Consider the following 15634-nt stretch of genomic DNA (forward strand, 5'->3'; position numbering starts at 1 on the left):
GAGATGCGTATGTGAAATGGGTAGAGCAAAGCAGAACACAATGTGCGTTTCATATTGATTACAACTCTGTCAAAATGTGTGTAAATGTGTAAATGGATCTGGGTAACATACATGGTGTTAGTGTCTCTCTCTTTTTTTTTTTTTTTTTTTTTTCTTTTTTAACGTTTGCGAGCCACCCAGGCGCCCCTCACTTAGTATAATGTTTCAAAGTTTCATCGTGTCGTAGCATGTATCGCAATTTCGTTTCTTTTTGGGACTAATAATCCATTGCGTGCACACACCACGTTTTCTTTATCCAGTTCATCTGTCGATGGGCATTTGGTGGCTTCCAACTTTTTGGTGGTTGAATAGGACTGCTGTGAACATGAGTGCATACATATCTTCTCAAGACCCTGCTATAGATTCTCTTGTATATTTACCTAGAAGCGGAATTGCTGGGTTGTATGGTGATTTTATGTTTAACTTTTTAGGAACTGCCAGCCAGTTGGTGTCTTTTTAATATAAAGCTCTGCAAGTTTATTTATACCTACAGTCCCCGGTTCCTTTTGCTCTGCTTAATGCACACATGAATTGTCAAGGGAATACTGCAGATGTGGAAGCGTTTGCTCTGTTTAAAGGAAAGAACCTTTACAGATCTCGAGGTAGTAGAATGTTTTGAATGTGGCCATGGAAAACAGGGTCAACCCAGATGATTGAAACTTACACGTGATTCCAGAACTCTTAACCTCTTATGACGGTTTCAACTTTTACCTTCTCCCCAAACTTAACGGAGGTAAAAATTAAATGAATGGATTTATAATTGCTTTATTATGCTTGTCCCATTTAACCTGAAGTTGGAGACAGTGGAGGGATCCCAAAGACTGATTTTCCTTTTTTCAATTTTTTTTTTAATGTTTATTTATTTTTGAGAGAGAGACAGAGTGTGAGTGGGGGAGGGACAGAGAGAGAGAGAGAGGGAGACACAGAATCCGAAGCAGGCTCCAGGCTCTGAGCTGTCAGCACAGAGACCGATGTGGGGCTCGAACTCACAAATCACGAGATCATGAACTGAGCCTAAGTTGGACACTCAACCGACTGAGCCACCCAGGTGCCCCGGAGACTGATTTTCCTAAGCTGGGATTCCTTAGCTGGATTCCTCCATCCTGGGTGGTTGAAAGGAGTTCTGTTGTTCTGTCACCTAGGTTCGCTGAGCTAACCAGTCTTGAAGGAATTATAAAGAGTCCTTCAGTTAATTGGGTTGATTTTGTTCAGTGCTTAGGAGCTCTGCCGTGGGTGCCAGAGAGAGGCAGGGCAGTGGATAAAAGATTGCTTTTTGGCCACTTAGAGTTCCCTCGTTAATGATGGGAAACAGTCCTGCTCCCCTATGGAGACTTCAGAGTTCACGTTCATAGTCCATGAGGAACAGGAAAAAGATAGAAGACATGTATAAAGTAACCCCTCATCCAAAGTAAAAGGATGTAAATTGTTTCCAGTGATAAAGTCCAGCTGGTTAAGTCAGGAAAGTTCCGGTCAGACTGTATTTGCTTTTTTTTTTTTTTTTTAAGTTTTTTTTTTAAACATTTATTCATTTTTGAGAGTGAGAGAGACAGAGCGCGAGTGGGGGAGGGGCAGAGAGAGAGGGAGACACAGAATCCCAAGCAGGCTCCAGGCTCCGAGCTGTCAGCACAGAGCCCGACGCGGGGCTCGAACCCTCGAAGCGTGAGATCATGGCCTGAGCTGAAGTCGGGATGCTTAACCGACTGAGCCACCCAGGCGTCCCAAGACTGTATTTGCTTTTATGGGCCGCTCCATATTCTTGTAGGAGGGAGGTGGATACAGGTGAAGACGTGGCAGTCACGTGAGGCTTCCTGGGAGAGAGAAGCTTGGTTACCACGTCTCCCTCCTCCGTGCTCATGTCAAGGTGTGCGGGCTGTGCTCTCTTCCAGCCAGCGTCCCGTGCTCCGTGGCCCCAGAAAAGTCAGTGTGTAGGCCTCAGCCACCCCAGGTCCGACGTACATTCTCCCTGGACACCGTCCTCAGCTCCTACCTTCTGGGCCAGTGGCCACGAGATGCTGATGGGGCTTTCACCTGCTGTACCAATGACAAGGCCACCCAGGTAATGATGCGCTCTCCTACTGGGATAAGGATGGGGGGAGGGGGCTGGCTGAGGAGGCTTTTTGTCTGCTCACCAGCTCTGTCACTGGAATGATCTGTCCTGGGGTTTGGCTGTGAATATGCATCACGTAGCTGTTCATCATCTGGTATTTACCAGGTTGGTTTCCTCCGTGAACTTACGTGAGAACAAGTTTGCATTCCACCTGGCTGGTGGAAGAGAGAAGTCAATCTGGGTTTTCCAGTTTGGCTGTGAGTCTTCGTGTGTGGGTAAGCAAGAGTTGACTTTGGACTCTATTCTGCGTTCTAAAAAATGAGATTTTACCTTTCTAAACTTAAGCAGGCCAACATTCAGCCGAGTTTGCATTCCCCAGACAACTGGAAGAGGTGGCCAAGAAGTGTGGTGAGCTAGGAGAGATCCCCCTGGAGCAGTAGGAGGGGAAAGTTCTCAGATCATGAAGACTTGACCCCTCGCCAGCAGCCCGGTGGGATTTCAGTGGGCCCGTTCAGGTCCTTTGAAGCCCAGGTCCCCTCTGTCAGTCATTGTCTTCCTGACAGTCTTTTCAGTAGGAATCCTTAACTTGGAACGAATCTGTGCAGATCACCCAGTCTACTTGTCAGCTTTTGAATAAGATAGTGTTCACCCGAGCAAGGAATCCTCTCCCATGTGAAGTTATACAAAGATATTTCTTTTTTTTTTAAGTTTTGTTTTCTGCATTTTTAAAAATGTTCATTGATTTTTGAGAGAGAGAGAGAGAAAGAGAGAGCTCATGCGCATGAGGGGCAGAGAGCGACGGGGACAGAGGGTCCAAAGCGGGCTCTGTGCGGACAGCAGCGCGCCCGAAGCGGGGCTCGAACTCAGGAACGTCAAGATCATGACCTGAGCTGAAGTCGGACACTTAACCGACTGAGCCACCCAGGCGCCCGTGTACAAAGATACTTCTTAACCTGATTCGGGACTTCACCATGCTTAGCAGTCGTTAGGAGTCAAATCGTTTCCATTTTGATGCAGTTCCTCAGGAAAAAGGAAACCGGGCGGGAAGAACACGGGCTCAGAGGCAGGCCTGCATCCTGGGGGGTCCCGGGCAAGTCAGCTGTCCCTTTGCTAGCTGGGAGTATGCGCCTCTTTTGCTCGCTCACAGGCGGGGTGACCGCCACGCATGCAAGCGTCTTGTGTCCTCCCGTCCCCCTACCTCCTCTGTTGTGCGCATCACGTCGGTCCCTTTCTTTCGTTTATTTTTTTTTTTTTAATGAGATTCATTTTCAAATGTTGCCGGCGAACGTTTGAAGGCCCAGTACTGTTCTCGGCCTGTGGGATGAAGAATGAGGAAATGAGAACAAGATTTGGCCTCTGTGAGTCTGGGTGCCCGTTCCATGAAGGCCAGTGAGCAGACAGCCAAGGGATGAGATGAGACCAAGTGTTTGGCACAGTTTAGAGGAGAGGAATTCTCGTGGGAATGCCCCACCTTGAACCAACAACAGTTTGCCGCAGCCCGGATCAGCGGGCCTCTTTAGATCCACAAACAGAGTGCGAAGGGAGGACACGCTCCAGCGGTGGACAGGACAGCGGGGGCCCGCTTCTTTGGAGCCCTGGGCACTGCTGTTCCCGGCATTCTTAAAAAAAAAATTTTTTTTTTTTAACGTTTATTTATTTTTGAGACAGAGAGAGACAGAGCATGAACGGGGGAGGGGCAGAGAGAGAGGGAGACACAGAATCCGAAGCGGGCTCCAGGCTCTGAGCTGTCAGCACAGAGCCCAACGCGGGGCTCGAACTCACGGACCGTGAGATCATGACCTGAGCCGAAGTCGGCCGCTTAACCGACTGAGCCACCCAGGCGCCCCAACCCCGGCATTCTTTAGAAAGGCCGAGTAAGATAGCTTTTACGCTTGGCCCTCCCGGGCCTGGAGCACCCACTCCCTTTCTCGTCGCAGAGGAGTGTTTAATCCAAATAACGGATCTGGTCGGGTAGCACTTCGAGGGTGCAAACTTGTGAGCGCATCCCCCTCTGACAGGCACAGGCTTCCGGGTAGCCCACCTCTCCCCGTCTCTGTCACTTCCGGCCACCAACCTTCTAGGAAGCCTCCACCCCACTCCTCGGAGAGCGTTCTCTTTGTCAACTCAAGGCCGGGCCGCCCTCAGATGTTCCCTGGCCGGATTTAGAGGCCTGGGCTCTAGGCTGTGTGTTTTCACTCGGGCCCCAGCTGCAGGCCAGATCTTTTATATAACAAGTCTGGGCTTCTTGCCACAGCAAGACAGAGGTCAGCGATGCGCCTCCGTGGGTCTGGCAAGGCCAAGCTGTGCATCTTTCCTCTTTTCCCGGGATGGGCTCCAGCCCTCGAGGAACTCTTAGCAACCTGTCAATATTGTGGCTGCGGGCAAGAGGTGGGAGAATTCTGATCAACGTAGGCATCCGAACCAAGATATGCACTCTGCCGGTCTTTGATTCCTGGGCCTTCTGGGAATTTTCTGCTTCCAGGTTTTGGGCTCCATTCGCATTCCTGCTTGAGCCCCCTGGCCTGGCACAAGCCACCTCCTTCAACACTGGTGTTACACTGGGACGCTCTGAGGCTCTCCTGACGTCTCCCTAAGTAATTGGTGTTCCTTGTCTGCAGAGCACGGGCACGTCCCCAGAAAGGACTAGAGATGGGGGAGGGCCTTTACTGGGGAGAGACAAGGGAGCATGGACCAGGGTAGAGGGAGGGTGGGGAGGCGGGATTTACCGAAGTCCTTGCAAGCTTTTGTGTTGTTAAAAAACAGATGGATGCCAGAACCTTTTCCTAATTTCTTTGACCCCACCCCTGCCTTCTGCCCCTTCTCTTCCAGCCACACCGGCGTAGCACGTCTACTGTACCTGGCAGGCAGGCCCTCACTTTTGCCTCCTCGTTTGCCCCCCGCCCCAGAGCCAGCAGCTAGAGTATATGTGTGGGTTTGGAGACCACATCAACCCTGGCGTTCCCGGGACACGCTTTGTAGTGAGGGCGGCAGCCAGAGTTAGGCTGAGCGGCTCCCCCCTCTGAACCTGCTAGAGCGAGCAAGAACCCTGCCTGTTCCAAGCAAGTTTCTGACCTGGGCAGCGAGCACAGAGCACCCGCCACTTAGGTAGCCAGGCACGCTGCATTCTCGAGTCTTCCTCGCGAGGCAGAAGACGGTTACCCAAGCCTTTGGGGCAGGGGAGGAAGAGAGGGGGATGTAGGTCTTGTTTGGGGGCGTGGGTTGTTTTGTGAAGCTCTGCACGTTCGGAGCCAGGAAGAGCGATGGGAGAGAGCTGACCAGCTCTCCCAGAGACCAGCTTGGTGAGGCCCAAGGGAGAGCTTGGGTGCGGCGGGAGTGGGGCACAGAGTGGCCAGCCCTGGGAGGACGGGCAAGGCTCCTGTGTGGGGTCACCGTCATCTGGAGGAGGTTCTTTGGTGTCCTAGAGGGCTTCGTGAGGATCCTCCAGGTCAATAGGAATGTCCTCCCCTCTTTGGACCACCTTCTTCCCAGGTCAGCTGGTAAACCGGTGTTGGCCACCGAGTGCCCTGGGCTGGCCCTCCTAGTGGCGGGGCTGGGATCGGGTGATGGCCGCACATGCCGGTGGTTGTGGTCACCCCTCCCTTGTTGCTGTGCAAAGCACGAGTGTCCCCAGGCACTCTTCTGGAGGGAGGAAGTGATCTCGTTGGTCGCATCCTGCAGACAGACGGCCCCCTGGGCACCTGATCTGCCTGGCCCCCTGTTCTACGCATCCCAGCCCTGCTTCCTCCAGACGCTCCGGGTGAGGCGCAGAAGCCTCTATGGTAGACTTGTTTGTCTTCAGGCTTGATTTACCTTTTGGGGGAAAAAAAAAACCCGGCTTAAGTCCCTGACGAACCTCATCGGAGTGTCTTGGAGGCCAGAGGCAGAGTGGCATACTTCGTCTGGGAAGCCTTCCCCTTCTGTGACTTTTCCCTGCTGTGTTCTCTTTCTGTTCCCTGCTGTTCTTCCCAAGCCAGCACCTTAGCACTTAGTGATGACACACAATTCAGCGTGCCCGTCACAGGCTTTCCTTGTGGGTGTGGGGGGCCTGGGCACGGCGCCTGTTTTCCAAAGCGGCGAGCATATGGCTTGACGACAGCACGGCGCATTTGCAAATGGGTCCGTGATGGAAAACCTGAGAGTTCCGTCGTCAACTGGAGGGCCAGAGACCGCGGCCTTGGCCACCTGCAGCCCGAGCTCTTGGCGTGGGCCGGCAGACCACCCTCAGAGCCTTTCCCTGCCTGTATTTCGCCAGGGTCCCCAAGGAGCTGATTCCCTGCTGAACTTCAGTTCGACATGTGGTTGCTGACCGTCTATACCAGGTCAGGCACCACGCCGTTCTTCGTGCCCGCGTAGGCGTACTGAGCCGTGTTCCCAGGGCTCCGGTGGTGACTGGAGCCATCATGGCCAGGACTCTTGCTTTGGAGTCCAGGTAGAAACTGAGTTGGGTTGGGAGCAGTGGAAGAAGTTCCAGCTTGGAGGCTTTTCAGCTCCATGGGACCCCTGCCTTCTTGTTCTACCAGGCCGTTCTTTGGAAAGCTGTCCCCCACCCCCACCCCCAGCCATCCTTCCACATGTAGCTCTGGGAGCCCGGGAGCCCAGAAGCCCAGGCAAGGCTTCCTTGGTTTGACCCACATCCAGTGTTGCCCAATCCAGGCATCATCTGCACAGTTGGCTGATGTCACTCACGGCGAGTGAGTAGCCCTGCTTCTCCCTCAGCTGCTCCCCTTGGGCCAGGGTGTTAAAATAAATCTGTTCCGATGCATGAATCCCCTTGACAAGCGCGACATCTTGGTCTGCTGACCTCAAGCCCTATCCCGCTTCCAAAGGATCGTCTGGAGTGACTGCTGCCATTGCCGTCATGCGGCATGGCTTGACCCCGGTTGTGCCATAAACGGTTGCTCTTTGAAGGGTAGCCTTCCTTCGCTGTGACTTGTCTGTACCCCGTGGAGACTTTGGCCCAGACCTCCATGGTGAGACCCAGAGAAGTGGCCTGTCTATCCACATGCGCTAGAAACAAGGAGCAGGGTGTGGTCCCCACTCTTGACAGGCTGAGTTCGGTCGGAGGGGCCCAGACCCATACTTGTGCACGGGCTTGCCCAACAGATACCCCAAGCCAGCGCGTCAACACCTTCAGACAGGGGATGACCTACTGAATTCAGTTCCTGGGGCTGCTATAACAAATTACCTCAAACTCAGTGGCTTAAAACAACATCACTTGGTTCTCTCGCAGATCTGGAGGCCAGAAGTCGAATTCTGTTTCACCTTCCAAGGTGCTGGCAGGGCCACGCGCTCTGAGGAGGCTCCCTGCGAGCCTTGGCTTGTGGCCACATCACTCCAGCAGCTGCCTCTGGGGTCACATCACCTTATCTTCTTCCCTGGGTGTCCAATTGCCCTCTGTCTCTCTTGTAAGGACACTCGTAATGGCCCTATTTGTCTGGATAACCCAGGATAAGCTTCCCACCTTGAGATCCATAATTTAATCACATCTGCAAAAACTTTATCGTAGAAGGTAACATTTACAGGTTCCAGGGATTGGGACCTGGTGTCTTTGCAGGGTCATTTTTCAGGCCGTCACACCTACTGACCTCATCTGCTACTACCTTGCCTCTCACTCACTCTGCTCCAGCCATGCTGGCCTCCTTATCATTCCCAAACACACCAGGCTTGCTCCTGCCTCAGGGCCTTTGCGCTTGCTGTTCCCTCCATCTTGCCCACTCTTACCTCAGATAGTCACATGGCTCACTCCCTCAGCTCCCTCACAGCTTCCTTCAGACATTCCTTTTTCAGCGAGGACGTCCCTGACCTTTACAATGACGTTTCCCTGGTGGCTCAGTCAGTCAAGCGTCCGACTTCGGCTCAGATCATGATCTCATGGTTCGTGGGTTCAAGCCCTGCGTCGGGCTCTGGGCTGACAGCTCAGAGCCTGGAGCCTGCTTCGGATTCTGGGTCTCCCGTTCTCTCTCTCTCTCTCTCTCTCTCTCTCAAAAATAAATGAACATTAAAAAAAAAATTCTTTTTTTAAATGACGTTCCCCTGCCCAGCATTCCTCTCCCCTTTTTTTGCTGTGATTTTCTCTTATGTCCCCAAGCAGAACATCAACTCAGAGGGGACAAGGATTTTTGTTGTCTTGTGCCTTGTGGTGTCCCCGGCACCTGGAACGGCACCTGACACGCAGTATGCGTGCTGTAACTATCTGTTGAGGGTATGGATGATGTATATACTCTGGGCCCATCTGTCCCGAGCAGACGCAGAACAAAGGAACAGCCAGCACGAGGTGGACGAGTTAAGAGAGTTCCCCGAGGGAAAGGCTGGGAAGAGTTGGTAGGACAGGTCATCTTAGATGGAGAGCCCGGGCATAGAGGTCCAGGGTGAGGCCAGGCGTGGAGATCCAGGGTAAAAGGGGAGAAAGGAGGCAGAGCTAGGCTTGCCTGAGTGGGATGAGTGCCGGGTACGGAGGGCCCGTGGGATGGATGGACGGTAAGACAGTGATATCGGCGGGCACTGGGGCAAAGCAGTGGCCCTGGTAGCACGGTCTACACAGAGGCGGCCGCGGTTGCTGGAAGATGTGGCCGAGCAGGGAGAGCTGGGGTACAGTGACCGAGGGAGATGAGCCCCGTTGGGCGTGAATTTTCACACCCTTTCTCAACTCCGGTGCCTGCCCACCTTTCTCCCTCCACCCCCTCCCGCGCCTCGGAAGGAGGCAGTCGAAGAGTCTGCAAGAGATGTTAGGGGAACCGCCGGCAGCCTGGATGGGCTGCTTTTAGGCCAGTCTCCCCCGTCCCCCCTTGTGAGCACGGGATCTTCCCGGCGGCCGAGGGGCGATGGGCATTTCCACCCTCCCCTTTGCCGTCCCTCTGAGGAGCGGAGCCAGCGATCCGTAGGGTTGGTTTCGGAGCCCCCGGGAGGGGAGGCGCGTCCGTGCGTCCGCTGGGCCGAGGGGGCTCCTGGAGAGGGGCGCCTTCTCCTTACTTTGTAGTAGGAGCGGCAGCTCTCCTGAGGCTCTGTCTGCCGACACCCTAGTTTAGAGAGACACGGGCATTTGGAAGGAGACCAGCCGCTTGGTGGCCGTATTGCTGTCACGACCAGGTTTATCTCGAGGGCTTGGGCCGCGGGCCCGCAGGACGGGCTGGGTGCCCTCTCCCTGAACGAGGTGGGTGTGGAGACTGGAGCCCTGGACGGTCTTCCTTGTGGCGCTAGCATCAGGGAGGGAGGGTGGGGCCGCTGTCTCCCCCTCTCCCCCGTCCCCCCCTCCCTGCTGTGTCGCCTGGCCCAGGAAAGGTCCTGGTCAGCAGCTGGGACAGGGAAGAGCCAGGGAGACTCAGCCCCCTGTGGCCCCTCCGTACAGCTGTCACGCAGGGCAGTCTGCCTGTCACCCCCCAGTTCTTCAAAACTGTTGGATGGTGAGTGGTGGCGGGGTTTTGTTTTTTTCTCCCCCCCCCCCCCATCCTCCCCCTTTTCTGTTTGCAACAGCCTCTCGGGGGAGGTCAGCAGATCTGTTGGAGGAGATGGTTCCCAGGCCCTCATGGTTTGGCAGCTTGTGCAGAGAAGTTAGAGCCGGTTCCCCTGGAACATTCCCCCTTGGGCCTCTCCCTTGGAATGGAAGTAGGGGTGTTGGTGGTGGGAAGTGATCTTGTCCTCCTGGGCCTCATGCTTCAGCCAACAGCTTCCTCCCTCAGGTTGGGGCCCAGGAAGTGGGTCTCCAACCCCCTCTGTCTCGATCTTGGGCCCCTGGCCTTCTATGCAGCCAGGGCCGGGGGTTGGGGGGAGGGATAGGGCCGGCTGAGAGCTCTGTTCTCACGAAAGGCAGAACAGGGCCCAAGAGAAGGAGTTGTGATAAAGCCAAGAGGGGTCAGGAGTCGGGGCTGAGTTCCGAATTCTGGCTTCCTCCTCGCTAAGAATGTCCCCTCCCATGTGAATTCAGGAGGACTTTGGGGCCCCCAACACTGATTCTATGTACAGGGGAAAATCACACAACGAGCTTGAGAAAACGGGCTACCCAGAAGTCTCTGCTTTGGTCAGAGTTGGAGGACGGGGGACCGCTGCTGACATTTTCGCCATGCCGGACCCATAAAGGATCCAGGGCTCGAGGATGCCAGTGGTTCCCCAAGCCCCTGTTCTTTCGAAGCTGGTTGGGATGGGGAGGGGCAGTACTCGTCCTCAGCCATGGGGAGCCCCCGGAACACATCCATGTGTAAACTTCATAAGGGAATAAAGAGACGGTTGGCCTTCCTGGCGCATCAGGGAAGGCTTCCCGGAGGACGTGGATTGGGGAAGAGGCAGGGCAGGTTGGAGGCTGACGAACAGACGAGAGAGAGGCCTTCCAAGAGCCGCCGCCTCCATCCAGGCAATGGTGTGGCTGCTTCCCCGGAGCCTGCCTGAGAAGCTGTTCTGTTTCACGGGGGTTTCTCTCCCTGCAGACCCCCCTGTCCTGGCAAGAGCTTGAAGGTGAGCGGGCCAGCTCCTGTACGCACAAGCGCTCGGCGTCCTGGGGCAGCACAGACCACCGAAAAGAGGTAACTGCTCCCTCCGCCTCCCTGGCCACAGTAGCTACGTCCTGTCCACACCCAGCACGGCGACGCGTCTGCTCCAACGTGGCCTCACATCTTCAGTCCCCCCTGCCTTGATCTAGCCTTTTACTAATGAGATGGCTCCTTCGAAGCTGTCAGTGGCCTGGGGGGCCCGGCTTAGGAGTCCAGACCCTTCTGCCGGCTGGGGCTTTGCCGGCGACTGCTGGTGCCCTCCAGCAGCCAAGTGCAGGATGGGAGCCGCCGTTGTTCTCGCTTTACTTTGAGGTTGTGTCCAGATAAGGCAGTCAGGCTGGAGAAAGAGAGTGAGTTTCTGGGGACCGGAAGCCCCCAACCTCACTTCTTACTTAACTAGTCATCTAGCCTTGTTTCATTTTTTTTTTTCTTAAATTTTTTAAAATGTTTGTTTATTTTGGAGAGAGAGACAGGGCAAGTGGGGCAGGGGCAGAGAGAGAGGGAGTCACAGAATCGGAAGCAGACTCCAGGCTCTGAGTTGTCAGCACAGAGCCCAACGCGGGGCTCGAACTCAAGAACTGTGAGCTTATGATCTGAGCCAAAGTCAGACGCTTAACTGACTGAGCCGCCCAGGCGACCCTAGCTTTTTTTTTTTTTTTTTTTTCTTTTTAATGCTTGTTTATTTTTGAGAGAGAGAGAAACAGAGCACAAAGGGGGAAGGGGCAGAGAGAGAGGGAGACCCAGAATCTGAAGCAGGCTCCAGGCTCTGAGATGTCAGCACAGAGCCCGATGCGGGGCTCAAACCCACAAACTGTGAGATCATGACCTGAGCTGAGTGAGGTCAGAGGCTTAACCGACTGAGCCAGGCGCCCCTAGCCTTGTTTTTAAAAGAAGAGAAAAGAGACGCCTGGGTGGCTCAGTCGACTTAAACGTCTGACTCTTGATTTCGGCTCAGGTCATGATCTCACGGTTCGTGGATTCAAGTCCTGCATCATGCTCTGCCCTGATGGCACAGAGCCTGCTTGGGATTCTCTCTCTCCCTCTCTCTCTGCCCCTCTCCTGCTCATGTTCTCCCTCTCTCTCTCTCTCTCTCAAAAATAAATAAAAAATAAACATTAAAAAAAGACTAGTGGGAAATACAAAGTATGTAGAGTTTGTAATTGTCAGAGTCAGCAAGTTATTTGCCCTAAACGTGGAGTCACGGCATGAACCGAGTCTGATAGCAGCTCTAAAACCACTTTCTTCTTGGCAGGGGTCACAATTTGTACGGCTCTGGGCGGCAGGTCTGCTCTCTGAATGCTCTTTACTTTGGACCCATATTTAACTAGATCGGCATTTCCAGAGCATTCACCAGCTGAGGGCAAGGAGGTGGAGGGTTAGAGACGTGACGGGGATATAGTCAAAACCGTTGATGATAACGCGTTATTGGTACAAGATCTGGAAGCCAGGATAAAATCTGATATTCCTTCTTGAGAGCCTGCTCCTTGCTCAGTGCCGTCTGCTTTCAACCTGGGGGGAGATCCTTCCACCCTTCCTGGTCCCGGGGCCTGTGAGACGGCTGCGAATGTACTTGGAAGACTGAATTCAAAAACCTCATTTCCCATTTCTATTAATAGAGTAGTATTTCCACGCCTTTGGAATCTGGGAGAGACAAAAATGCTTTCGGCATTGCGTATTTTTAATTTTTTGGAAACCGACCTATCTGATTCATCTTTCCAACTGATCCGTGCAGTACGTGGTAATTTAAACAAACAAACAAGCAAACAAACAAACAAATAAATATCTAGTGAATAAGGTCTCCAACTTGCCCAACGAATGTATTATCACAGTCGTGAACAACACCACGAGAGGTTTTCCAGCCTCCTTTTATGTATTTTCACGGGCTTGGGCAGGAGCCACGCGTGGGAGGGGGGACCCGGTGCCCTTTAGCGTTGCTTCACCTGCCTCGGCCCCACCCCCACCCTCTCTCTGGGCTGCCAGATTACCAAGTTGAAGCAGCAACTGCAGAGGACAAAGCTGAGCCGCAGTGGGAAGGAGAAGGAGCGGGGCTCCCCACTCCAAGGGGACCACGCCGTGCGGGGAGCACTGAGGGTATGTTTCCGCCCCCTCCCCAGGGCCCCGTGCCCCTTGTCGTCCCCCAGTGGCCGTCCTCTCGGGTCTTACAGCTGTTGACAAGAGACTGCCACCCTGCATGTGCCGTGGCCGTGTGGCTGTCCAGGTGGTTTTAGCCAAAACTTGAACTCTGAGTGAGGCCGGATGGGCTTCTTGCCCTTGGGAATGGTTCTCCCCTCAACCCCTGCGCCCGTCTCCGATGGAGGCAGTGGTGAGCCTGCAGACTTATCTAAAAGCTCACTCTAGACCTCTCGAAGCGCTAAACTTCTGGGGAAAAGGCCACCAAGTTTTCCTGTAGCAATTGGCGACTGTCCCCAGATCCTCCTTTATTCCCTTGGTCCTGCTGTGTAGACATGACCTCACCCCCTGCCCCACCCCCATACCCCCATCAGAACTAGTAACTGTACAGGGCTTGGGAGCGGGGGGTGGGGGGAAAGGGGGGTCCGTGATTCCTTCATCTGCCTCCTCCTCAGGCGTCCCCTCCCAGCTTCCCCTCAGGGTCACCTGTCCTGCGACTCAGCCCCTGCCTGCACCGGAGCCTGGAAGGGCTCAACCAAGAGCTGGAGGAGGTGTTTGTGAAGGAGCAGGGAGAAGAGGAGCTGTTGCGGGTGAGTGGGGCACGCCCTTGATGCGGGACAGCCAGTGGCCCGGGGTTGGGGGGCGGACTTTTGCTCTCCAGGGGCTCCAGACCACGGAGACCTCAACAGAGCAGTGCGGACACCAGCCTGAGCGAGGAACACAAATGGAGTCTGTTGCGCTCAAATGGGCTTGGCCTTCAGGACGGCGGAGCTGGGCGGTGCGACTGGGGCAGGCTTTGGGGGGCTGAGTGGAAAGAGAAGGGGCCGGGCTGGGTGGAGAGAGGGGGCTCCCCAGCCAGGGGGAAGGGGCTGGGCATCGCTCTTCAGCCATGGCACCAGCTCCCTGCTCCCTCGTCACCATCCCATCACTGTCCCCACCCGTGCCTCAGGAGTGTCATCACCTCTCCCCCCACGTCCACCTGGTGACCCACATTCATCCTTCATGCCTAGTTGCCCCTGTGCAGCCTCCCCATCCTCCCCCCCCACCCGCCCCCCCCCTCACTCCCGGGCAGAATTATTTGCTACCTTTTCTGCAGTCTCAGGCACATTTTTATACTGACACAGTGCAATCGGAGAATGCCAGTTGGGCAGTATTAATATAATTCTAACGGGCACACACCTCAGTTTATGAGTTACTTGCTAGTTGATTTTTAATTTACGCGTATGTAGGATTTTAGACCCACCCAGACACACACACACACACACACACACACACACAGTTTGGTGAGCTGCGGGTCCAAGTACCACTGATGGTTAAAAAGCCAGGGGCGCCTGGGTGGCGCAGTCGGTTAAGCGTCCGACTTCAGCCAGGTCACGATCTCGCGGTCCGTGAGTTCGAGCCCCGCGTCAGGCTCTGGGCTGATGGCTCAGAGCCTGGAGCCTGTTTCCGACTCTGTGTCTCCCTCTCTCTCTGACCCTCCCACGTTCATGCTCTGTCTCTCTCTGTCCCAAAAATAAATAAACGTTGAAAAAAAAATTTTTTAAAAGCGAGGCGGGGGTATATTCTACGTGATCATAACGTGCGTGCTTGTCCTGCCCTGGCTTGCGTGGTCAGTGGCCCGGTGGTCTGCCCCCTGTCGCGCTTCCCGAACGTTCATCATCTTCGTGTATCCGGAGGAGGCCCCTGCCCTCGAGGCTTAGAGCCTGGTGGGGGCCTCACCTTGATGAAACCATACAAATAAATGCGTAATTCTAAATTGGGCCACAAGTGCTGTTTTCAGACCTAGCAAGGGCTTTCCCTTAAGTTAGTGACTTAAGAAAACCATGTCCTGCTGTCGCTGTGTGTGACGAATAGAGGACAGACCAACCGAGGGGAGGGCCTGAAGGGTCACCGCAGCTCTGTTGGCCTGAAGACAGGGGCCTGAGGGTCCTTTCCCCCCCTCTTCCCCCGCAGATCCTTGATATCCCTGATGGACACCGCGCCCCAGCTCCCCCCCAGAGCGGCAGCTGTGACCACCCCCTCCTCCTCCTGGAGCCTGGCAACCTTGCCAGCTCTCCCTCCGTGCCCCTGGCATCCCCCCAGCCTTCGGGCCAGGCCAGCCGTGAGGAACACCGGGGTGCAGGCGAGGAGCTGGCGTCCGTCCCCAACGACAAAGGTAAGCTGAGGAGGCTGGGGCAGAAGGGCCCACGTGAGGTACGGGGGGTGGGGGAGGCTCCACGCCCTTTCTACCTCTAATCAATTTCACACCTGGGAGTTCTCCTTCCTAACCGACCAGAATATCTTCGTGAACCATTTTTATCCTATATGTGACACCGGTAGTAATAACGGTCCTCCTGCACAGATTCTGATTGTTTTTTAAATTTTTTTTTAACGTTTATTTATTTTTGAGAGAGAGAGAGAGAGAGAGAGAGAGAGAGAGAGAGAGAGACAGAGCATGAGCAGGGGAGGGGCAGAGAGAGAGGGAGACACAGAATCCGAAGCAGGCCCCAGGCTCTGAGCTGTCAGCCCAGAGCCCGACGCGGGGCTCGAACCCACGAACCGTGAGATCACGACCGAAACCGAAGTGGGATGCTTAACGGACTGAGCCAGCCACGCGCCCCCAGATTCTGATTTATAATTTATATCAAGTCTCCGCACCTGCACTTGTATGTCCTTCTGACTGTGACCCGGGCAAGCAGTGCCCCCCATCCTCATTTTTTGGCGAAGGCTCAGGATGCTCAGGAGCCCGTTCGGGGGTCCACCGTGCACATCACCAGCAACAGGTCTCAAGGTGGTTGTGGTTGTGAAAGATCGAAAATAAGCTTAGGTGGTCTCTTGCCCCCAGGGTCACACGGACCCAGATTGAAACCCAAGCTTTCTGACTCCAGATCTCCACTTGGTCCTGTGTCCTGGAACCTTTCCGGGAGGGCGAGACCCAAGCCCTTCCTCCCTGCGATAA

At 54.6% G+C, this 15634-nt stretch overlaps 1 protein-coding gene across 1 annotated transcript in view; it reads left to right on the forward strand.

Annotated features, from left to right (window-relative positions):
• FAM117A (family with sequence similarity 117 member A) overlaps positions 1 to 15634 on the forward strand; it is a 44663-nt gene that overhangs the window by 23617 nt on the left and 5412 nt on the right. Inside the window, exons 2-6 of the mRNA XM_045488466.1 lie at positions 1926 to 2095; positions 10504 to 10599; positions 12547 to 12657; positions 13152 to 13286; positions 14650 to 14851. Coding sequence (XP_045344422.1) covers positions 1926 to 2095; positions 10504 to 10599; positions 12547 to 12657; positions 13152 to 13286; positions 14650 to 14851 — 714 coding nt within the window. The remainder of the gene's footprint in view (positions 1 to 1925; positions 2096 to 10503; positions 10600 to 12546; positions 12658 to 13151; positions 13287 to 14649; positions 14852 to 15634) is intronic.

The sequence above is a fragment of the Leopardus geoffroyi genome, chromosome E1, assembly GCF_018350155.1.
Source record: "Leopardus geoffroyi isolate Oge1 chromosome E1, O.geoffroyi_Oge1_pat1.0, whole genome shotgun sequence".
Lineage (NCBI taxonomy): Eukaryota > Metazoa > Chordata > Mammalia > Carnivora > Felidae > Leopardus > Leopardus geoffroyi.